This window comes from Nylanderia fulva, unplaced genomic scaffold (genome assembly GCF_048542155.1).
Source record: "Nylanderia fulva isolate GAGA-0341 unplaced genomic scaffold, ASM4854215v1 Scaffold154, whole genome shotgun sequence".
In the NCBI taxonomy this organism is placed as follows: domain Eukaryota; kingdom Metazoa; phylum Arthropoda; class Insecta; order Hymenoptera; family Formicidae; genus Nylanderia; species Nylanderia fulva.
Window position 1 is genome coordinate 20,352 of NW_028189773.1, and position 10,238 is coordinate 30,589.

Genomic DNA, 10,238 nt, shown 5'->3' on the forward strand with positions numbered 1-10,238 from the left:
AACCCTTTGTTCGTCAACGTACGAACGAGAAAAATTTAGATGACGTAAATTTTCGGCGCTTGTTTTGTTTATAAATTCCTGCAGCCGCTGGTTATCGGCGCTGGTATTTCTTCCTAAGATAAACAATAAAGAACCGCCGCTTATTGGGGAGGTACCGCGAGGGTGATATACAATCCCATGCAAAAACATGTCGCAAGCGGTGAGATTGCAGGCAGCGAGGTCGCAAGCGGCGAGGTTGCAGGCAGCGAGGTCGCAAGCGGCGACACGTTCGCCCTGAAACTTTACCCGCTGATATTTCTTAGAAATAAATGTATAGATCATGTATCAACCCCCTTCCTTGATTGTCGGCGTATGCCAAGCGGTGGCCCTTCTTAAAATTTGATTATCTTAGATTTTCAGAGAACTGATTGTTGGCGCTCGGATCCAAGCGGCCCTTCTTAGAATTTAATTATATTTCTTAGAAATATACAGATAACGTATGGGGGAAGAAACGCAACCCCCTTGATTGTCGGCGCTCGAAATGCGGCAGCCATTCGCAGAATTTTTATCTTATCTTCGGAGAAAATTTATGAAAACTTTGATACCGCTCAAAGACGCCGCTTATCTTATCTTATCTTGTTTATGAACATATCAGGTAACATGATCCCCTTATCTTATCTTGTTTATAAATATATCAGGTAACATGATCCCCTTATCAGGTTATCTGATATGTTTATAAACAAAAGATAAGCTTATCTACTGATAAGACCCCCTCCCCCCGCGTGACGTCACCCCCCTCGCCCCCGATTCCCCCCCCCGCCCCCGATCCCCCCCCCCCCGCCCCGCACCCCCCTCATTGCCCCTGAGTTAGAACTCTCCTAGTATCTCTACTTATACTATAACCATATTAATAGAATATACTTCAATGAAAAAATTCAAAATAATATATTATATTAAAAAATATACCTTTATAAAGAAATGTAGCCTTCACAAAGTTTTCACATCTATCGGTGAACATACGTAAGAAATGTTCAAGATTTAACCTACGAGAAATAGAAAGTACAGTTTTATTACATGTAAGATATGATACATAAGATGGAAATATTAACAGACTATATATACCATAATAATTAAATTTTAATTATTAGCAGCATACGATAATATTAATATAATTAAATAAAACACGTTTTTTATTATTAGCTAACCTGCCAATCGTTAAGTCTGCTTGAGCTTCCAGTATTTTATAATCCCGTTTTTTATTTTTAATACTTGCACGCCACTCGCCTACTTTGATTGTTTGTAGACGTTTGAGTTTTATCTCTTCGTCAATTATCAATTTGCGTAGATTATCTATAAGAATATATTATTTGTTATAACACTCAATAATTTGTTAACTATTTTTAAAATAAAAAAAATGTTAATCAAAAGTATTTCACATTAATAATTTTTTGCAATTAAAATGTTTTGCTTTTATTTCATTTTATTCAAAAAATTAGAAGTATAGCAATGTTGCCTAAGAAATTCAAAACGTTTCCATGAGCTTTGCCAAATTTTTTTCCTGCTATGTTATGGAAACTTTCTACTATGTTATTTGTTCTTGCAGGACAATCATAAACACTAACTTTTGCTGCCAACGGTAACCAGGTTTTACGTACATAAGCTAAAAAATTATTGACAGCAGGATATTTAGAAGAAATTTTATTAACTTCAAGTTGTATGATAGAAAGTGCTTCTTCAAAACAATTAGATGGAACTAATGCCATAGTCATTGTCATAGATAAAATATTTCTTGGTGCTTCCATTAATCCTAATCGCTGCCATTTACGCAAAAGTGCCTATAAGTATATTAATGTTATTTAGATTTATGTGGATAAATATTTTGAGATGTATTAATATCAATGTCAATGTTCATAACCATTGCAATTTACTTTATCAAAGCAAGAAACAACTTAATAACGTTATTTTTTAGATTATTATATAAATAAAATAATGACTACGTTATTATACAATTAATACACGTATTATCTTGATAAGTATTCTATATATCTCTCTATGTATATTATAATTATAATTACATTTTTATGTATTATCATTAAATTTATTTATAGTAAATAATATGGAATAAGTTTCAAAAAATTATTAATATTTAATTTTAAAAATATCATTTATTAAAATGAAACCAGCATCCATGAGCCTCTGCTGCTGGAAATTATTCATTTATCACTTTCATGGCAGCTGTCTCATAATCGCTCATTATAAACTTTAAATTTTGTTGAAGACTTGGTACTAATTCTATAATTTTTTTCCAAATAGCTGTGTACATATTACTAGAGCGACTTTCACATAAGATAAAAATCATACCAATACCCTGTGAAAAATATATATAATACATACAACTAAAAATATATATACGACAATAAATCTAATTTATATAAGAAAATATATATTTATTATAAAATAATATATTACATGTTTGAAAAAATGTGTAATATAAAAAATAAAATGTAAAATGTAAAATGTGAATTTAGTATATTATTTGATTTTTATTATATTAAAGCAATATAAAAGATAAGAATAATTATATTGTTATTTCAAATAATTGTTTTATAATTATTTTAAATGTACATATAAATTATTTCTTTTTCTATTATTTTTGTCTTTACATTAAAAAATTTAAATCAATGTTTATAATTAAATTGTCTTTTGTGAAAACACTTAATTTAAAATGCAAGCTCCAATTATTTTTTTTATATATTTTTGTTTGTTACTTATTAAAAAACATGCACATGATATTTAAACAAACCAATTATACATATTATTACAGTGTACTATATTATTATAGTGTAATTTTGATACCTACGACATTCATATATTGAGTATGAATCGAATACATTTGGCTCATTAGTGGTGTACGTGGAACAATCTAAAATCAATTAACATAATATAAATGTATTGTATTTAATTATTGTATTTATTTGAATATATATAAATTATTTATTTATATATATAAAAACAATAATATACTTTGTAATAATGATATATAAAGTTTCTATATATTTAAATAATAAATTTACTTGTTATATGAGCTTACATTAACTGTGCCATCTACATAAAGTTCTGTTGACTTTTGCAATTCTTGTAACAGCTCATTACTTGTAAATATCAGTGCTTTCTTTCCATCGCTGCAAGTTACAATTCCTTTATAAAATCCTTCAAGAGGTGCATATGTGGATAAACTTGCAGCAAGAGTTTCCATATTATTTGGTAAACTTGGCCGAAGTTTGATTCTCTCACGGTACAATGTAGATTTTAATGAAGCGTATGACAATCGTATGGCTGTTTCAGGATATCTATACAAAGAGAAGAGAAGTAAAAAGGAAGAAAGAGAAAGAGAGGGGGGAGAAGGAGGGAGTAAGGGGTTAGGTGAGTCAATAATGGGGAAAATGAGAGACATAGGAAAGAAGTTAGAGTGGAAAGAGAGAGAAGAAAGAAGGAATAACATCGTGATAAGAAGAATAGAAGAAGGGAAGGAAGATATAAAAGAAAGAGTGGAGAAAATAATGAAAGAAATAGGAGCGAAAACGGAAATAGAATGGATAAGAAGGTTGAAAGGAAAGGAGGGAAAGGAAGGAGAAATGGTGGTTGTAAGACTAGGCAGCAGAGAACAAAAGAGACAGGTAATGGAAAAAAAGAGTCTGTTAAGAGGAAAGAAGGTGAGGATAGAGGACGACCTAACATGGGAGGAAAGAAAGATGAAATGGAGAATAATGGAAATTGCGGAGGAAGAAAAGAGGAAAGGGAACAAGGTGCGGACAAACTACGGTAGGATAAAAATCAATGATGTTTGGTGGAAATGGGAAGAGGAAGAAAGAGTGCTCAAGAACTGGAAAGGAGAAATTAGAGAAGGAATGGAGAAAATGGAGGTGGAAGAGGGGGGCATGAAGACAAGAATGGAGGAAAAAAAGGGATAGAAGAGGGGAGAAGAGAAGAAGGAAGGAAAGGAGAAGGGAAGAAGAGTAGTAAGAAGAGAAAGGAGGAGGGAGAAAGGGAGACGGAGATAGAAAGAAGAAAGGAGCAAGAGAGAAAGGAAAAAGGAGAAGTAAGAGAGGAATGGAAGATAGGTTTTTGGAATGTGGCAGGGTTGAAAAACAAGGAAGAAAAATTCTGGAAGGAAATAGAGGATTGGGAGGTAGTGGTGATGATGGAAACATGGATAGAGGAAAAGGGGTGGGAGGCGATTAAAAAGAGGTTACCGAAAGGATATAGATGGGAGAAGCAAGCAGCAAAGAAGAGAAAGAAGAAAGGAAGACCGATGGGGGGAATGATCATGGGGGTAAAGGAGGAGAGGGGAAGGATAAAAGTATCAGGAATGGGAGAAAAGGCGGAGGGAATAATGATGGCGGATTTAGAGGTAGGAAGAGAGAAGTGGAGGGTAGTAGGTATATACATATATATATATATATATATATATATATATATATATATATATAAATGGTGTATATGTAATAGTAAACATTGGACGTCTCCAAAAAATGATAATCTTCGACATTTTCGCTGAGGAAATATTGTTTTAAAATGATCTCAGAAACACGCCTCTAACTGTTGATGCGTGAGTTCTGGAACACCCTGTATATATGTATATGTTCATATATATACGGTGTCCCGATTTTCGCGAATCAAAATACCATAGCAAAAAGGTTGAAAATAAATTAAAAATGTATTTACAAATTTTTTATTTCACGGTAGTTTTTGCGATATAAAGATTGTAAAATTCATCATTACACATTACGGTTAAACGGACACCTAAAGTGAGAGATTACTAACACAATTGACGCGCGACTCACAGACAAGCGTCCGTTTAACCATAATCTGTAATTAGTAAATTGTAAATTTAAAATCTTTATATCTCTTAAAAAATACTGTTTACAATGAAAAATTGCTAATTTATTTTTTCGAAAACTATCTTGCTATGATATTTTAATTCGCAAATTGTTTCGGAATGTATATATACAGGGTATATGATATAAGGTGTCCCACCGAGAATATATAAGTAGATCTCGTTAAACTGATTTAAAAAGTCATATATATATAAATTATTTTGCAAACTACAAAATATTTCAATATATTCATTTTTAAAAATTAGCCAGTAGGTGCACGATTCATTTTGGATCTTTCTGATCTTGACATATCAAATTTCTATTAGCAAAATCTTCGATATAAATATAGATTGAATATCTGACGGCCTAATCACGTGAATCATACATTCATTGACCGATCTTTTTTAATTAATATTTCGAAATTTTACGCGATTATTTGAAAATATAGGACTTTAAACTTAGTTTAGCGAGATCTCTAATTATATATTCTTGTGGGATATCTTATGTCAGACACCTTGTATATATATGTATCTATAGACATGTATATACAAAATAACGTACAAAGAATATACAGTGCCTCAGAATTCACGCACCAACAGTCAGGAGCATATTCTTGAGATCATTTAAAACGATTTTTCATTAGCAAAAATGTCGAGGCATCAATATGAGTTAGAAGCTATTTAAAAAAAGTTTTTCGGAAACTTTACTTTGTGGAGCTAAAAGATTAATTTTACATTTTTTAGTTAATTTTAGGTGAAATTTAGTGTAATAAAATTTTAATTTAAGCTTTTTACAGATACATAATGATAAACATTGAAAGTCTCTAAAACATGATAACCTCTCACGACATATTCGCTGAAGAAAAATCATCTTAAAATGAACTAAGGAAGACGTCTCTAACTGTTGGTGTGCAAGGTCTAGAACACCCTGTATACATATATATAAAAGTTGTTATTCATTATTTTAATTGTAATAAATAATAATATTGAGACTTACTTTCTGCAAACATTATCGAATAATTCTTTTGAAGATAAATGTGTCTCTCGACAAAGCTTCAACATCTCTTGTTTCATGGTATACTGTTCTATTTTTTCTTGTGTCTCAACATGATTATGATTATGCATTATTTGTATTTCATCATGTTTATCAATATATACAGTGCCAGGACATTTTGAAGAGCGACGAGTACTACATCGCAGAATATTCTTATTGCAAGAATCTTTGTTATAAGTATAACTTTTGTACACATAAACAGTGGTACCAGGTTGTTTTCCACGTATTTCATCCATCTTAAATATAATAATTAAAATAAATAGTTATATTTTAAGTAAAGCTGAAGGAAAAAATATAAAAGATATAAAAAATTCTTGCTTGTTTCAGTAATAATTACAATTTAAGCATTTGTCTGAAATTAAAAGATCCTTGGAATATTAAAGCAAAATATACTATAATACCAACTATAATTACATGTCATCACCATTCAATTTATTTCAAAAATATAACGACTAACAAGGGACATGTCACAACTGTCCGGAACCGATTTGATTCTCCTTGAAATATGTTGTTAAATACACAAATCTAAAAGACACGTATTTTTTTATACGTGCGCAATTTGAGTTTTAAGGGGTGAAACACCCCTTTAAAGAATAACGGTATTTTTCTTTAGGATCAAATATCTGCTAAACTATAAGAGATATAAAGAAAAAACGTACAACAAATTTTAATGGCTTGAAGAGTACTTTAAAGTTATATGAACAAAAATTTTTTTTTTTTTTTTTTTTTTTAAAAAACCCTCACCACCTAATTTTTTTTTTCAAAATTAAAAATTTTGTTTTACCTAATTTAAAGCTTATTTTTTTCCAAATTCAACCATGTGTAATAAAGTTATGTTACGAAATATCATTTTCGAAAATTAATTATAAACGCTCCCGTATATACGCTCATCCGTGCTATGTGCGTAAGTAATTACCGTCGAACAATAAAATATATAAAAAATGTTTTTGTATAATTCTTATTTATGTTTTCTATGTATTTATAACTGCGTATTGTGTATATTTAGATTTAAAAAAAATTTTTAAATATAATTAATAAGAATTTTTTAAATATACCCCCTGCTTTCTTATTATTTCTTTAATATTTAATTTCTTCTATAAAAATTAAAAACAATTATATTTTATAATAAAATTATTTTTTAATTGAATCTTGCGAATACCAATGTCGCAATATTTGGCATAAACAAATTTTATATCTTACGTTAAATGAATCATAAGATAAGATTATGTGTACGTGTTCCAGATAAGTTATAATTTTTACAATAAAATCTTTAATACGTTAAAATAAATAATAAAATAAGATTATGTGATGACGTATTTCTGATAAGTTAATATAAATTGTTCATGTAGCAGCATAATTCTCACAGTCGGTGTAGTCTTTTCGTTGTAATAATATCTGTGTAAACTGTTCTTTTATTGCAATAGAAAGCAAAATATAACATCTTTGAATATGATTATCAATCCGCTTAACGTTGTTAGACTTTTATTGGTGTCAATAAATTCAATATATTTAACAGAAACGCCAGTAACTGAAGCAGAAGTGGAATTAAAGGAAAACATTAAAAAAATATTACTGGATAGCGTTTTTCATTATAATGGGGTGGAAGTAACGGAAGAAATATATCTCGATTATGAAGAACCTTATAAATTACATAGTTTTGAAATAATTGAAGATGACGAAGAAGCATGGCATGAAGATAGTTTAAATTCTCATCCTCATTGTTCAAATGATGATACAAATTTTGATAGTTCTTATAAAAGACGAGCTGTTGAGTATTGGCGATTTCGGGACACTGATGAAAACAGTAATGACAGAAAAAGGAATCGTCCTCTAAGAGTAGTACAAAATAAATTTAGAAGAGTTTCATCTGAACGTCAGTTAAGGCGATGGGAAGAACAAATACAATCAGGTGGAAGTCGTACAGAAAAATTATCTTACATCTCCAAATTTACACATGATAAATTTACTGCAGCTGTCGAATCAGGATTCATGGTTCATGATATTGATTTAAAAAGATGGGCTTTACAAGCTCAAGAAGAAATAGGAAATTTAAATCCTATATTTAAAGCATCTCACAGTTGGATAGCAAGATTTAAGAAGTCTCACCGAATTGTTTCAAGAAAAGTTACGAAGTTTGTCACTAGAAGAACATTAGAAGATTCTGCTGATTTGCAAAAATCAGCTGATGATTTTCTGGAAACAGTAAAACCTCTTATTGAACAGTTTGGATCTGAAAATATTTACAATTCAGATCAAAGTGGTTTCCAATTGGAACTTCACTCTGGAAGATCATTGTCTAACCAGGGAGAAAAGAAAGTAGAACGTGTCGTGCAATCCATATCATCAACAACCCATTCATATACGATACAACCAATAATATCCTGTAATGGCAATTTGTTGTCCCCTTTATTTATTGTATTAAAAGAAGCTAATGGTAAATTTGGACCAAGAGTACAAGAAAATTTATTTAAAGCAGAAAATGTTATTGTAAAAGCATCGAAATCTGGTAAAATGACATCAGGTATTTTCCTTTTATAATTACTTTTTTTAACAACCTTATTTTATTTAACAATTTAATAAGAGTCATAAAAAAACTATTAAATTAACATTTATATTTTGTACAGATCATTTTAAAATGTGGTTAGAAGAAGCTTATTTCGCAAACGTTGGTCCTAATAGCGTTCTTCTTATCGATTCATGGACTGGACATTGCCCCAATATGATTTCGGATTTAACACCTCCTGGAACACATATTACTACTATGATAATACCGAAAGGAACTACAGGGAAAATACAACCATTAGATGTTTATGGATTCAGAATTTGGAAAAATTTTGCTAAAAGATTTTCAGATGCGGTTTTACTGTTGGAAAGTAATATAAACTTACATGAACGAAATAATATAATAAAATTGCAATCTTTGATACATAATCAATTGTCATCCCCACGATATCAAAACTTATTTAAATATTCGTGGTTTAAAAGTGGTTATACGAATGAAAGACCAGACGAATTCGAAAATCCAGTACACTTTAGTTTAGACGAAACTTTAACAAAATGTGATATCGAAGGTTGCAATAATATAGCTGTAGTAAGATGTTCTTGGTGCAAGAAGTCATTATGTTTGAAACATTTTTTTGTCGAATATCATTATTGTAATGTGTATAATGAGTGAATAATATAAAATGCAAATACATTTTTAAAAAAATCTAAATATACACAATACACAGTTATAAATACATAGAAAACATAAATAAGAATTATACAAAAACATTTTTTATATATTTTATTGTTCGACGGTAATTACTTACGCACATAGCACGGATGAGCGTATATACGGGAGCGTTTATAATTAATTTTCGAAAATGATATTTCGTAACATAACTTTATTACACATGGTTGAATTTGGAAAAAAATAAGCTTTAAATTAGGTAAAACAAAATTTTTAATTTTGAAAAAAAAAATTAGGTGGTGAGGGTTTTTTAAAAAAAAAAAAAAAAAAAAATTTTTGTTCATATAACTTTAAAGTACTCTTCAAGCCATTAAAATTTGTTGTACGTTTTTTCTTTATATCTCTTATAGTTTAGCAGATATTTGATCCTAAAGAAAAATACCGTTATTCTTTAAAGGGGTGTTTCACCCCTTAAAACTCAAATTGCGCACGTATAAAAAAATACGTGTCTTTTAGATTTGTGTATTTAACAACATATTTCAAGGAGAATCAAATCGGTTCCGGACAGTTGTGACATGTCCCTTGTAAGTAGTTTCTCCACCTCCCCTTTATTTATTCTCGTCCACCAGACGACTGACGCGTATAGCAGCCGCGGCAGCAGGACCGCCCTGTACAGCCACAATGCTGCACCAGCGCTGATGCCCCACGACTTGCTCATTGCTCTTCTGCACATCCACATGGATGCATAGAACTTTTTCCTTTGCTCTATGAGATATTTTCCCCAGCTAAGCTTAGGATCTAGAATCAGTCCCAAGTATTTCACCGAGTTCGTAAACGGTATTTCCTTTTCCCAGAGTTTTAACATCTCTATGGGTTCAGGTTTATATTTTCTGGTGAAGACCATAATATTTGTCTTGCTCGGATTAACCGTTAGACATCTGTTCTCACACCAGTTTTGCACAATCCTTAAGGTATCCTTTGCTTGGTCCCTTAGTGTGTTGAGAAATGGTCCTTTAACCACAATGGCCACGTCATCAGCATAGCCAAAGGTCGAGAAACCTTTCCTCTGTAGCTCCTTTAGCAGGTCGTCTATCACTAGACACCACAACAGAGGAGATAAAACTCCCCCCTGTGGGCAGCCTCTCGTTGGTTTTCCT

At 30.8% G+C, this 10,238-nt stretch overlaps 1 protein-coding gene and 1 pseudogene across 1 annotated transcript; one reads left to right on the top strand and one right to left on the bottom strand.

Annotated features, from left to right (window-relative positions):
* Positions 1–870: 870 nt before the first annotated feature.
* On the bottom strand, positions 871–6,145 carry LOC146724021 (uncharacterized; annotated as a pseudogene).
* Positions 6,146–7,288: 1,143 nt separating this feature from the next.
* LOC146724022 (uncharacterized) lies at positions 7,289–9,669 on the top strand. The gene is made up of 3 exons (XM_085480642.1): positions 7,289–8,430; positions 8,534–8,782; positions 9,650–9,669. The coding sequence occupies exons 1-3, from the start codon at positions 7,359–7,361 to the stop codon at positions 9,667–9,669; spliced, it is 1,341 nt and encodes a 446-aa protein (XP_085336768.1). The 5' UTR covers positions 7,289–7,358.
* Positions 9,670–10,238: the final 569 nt, after the last annotated feature.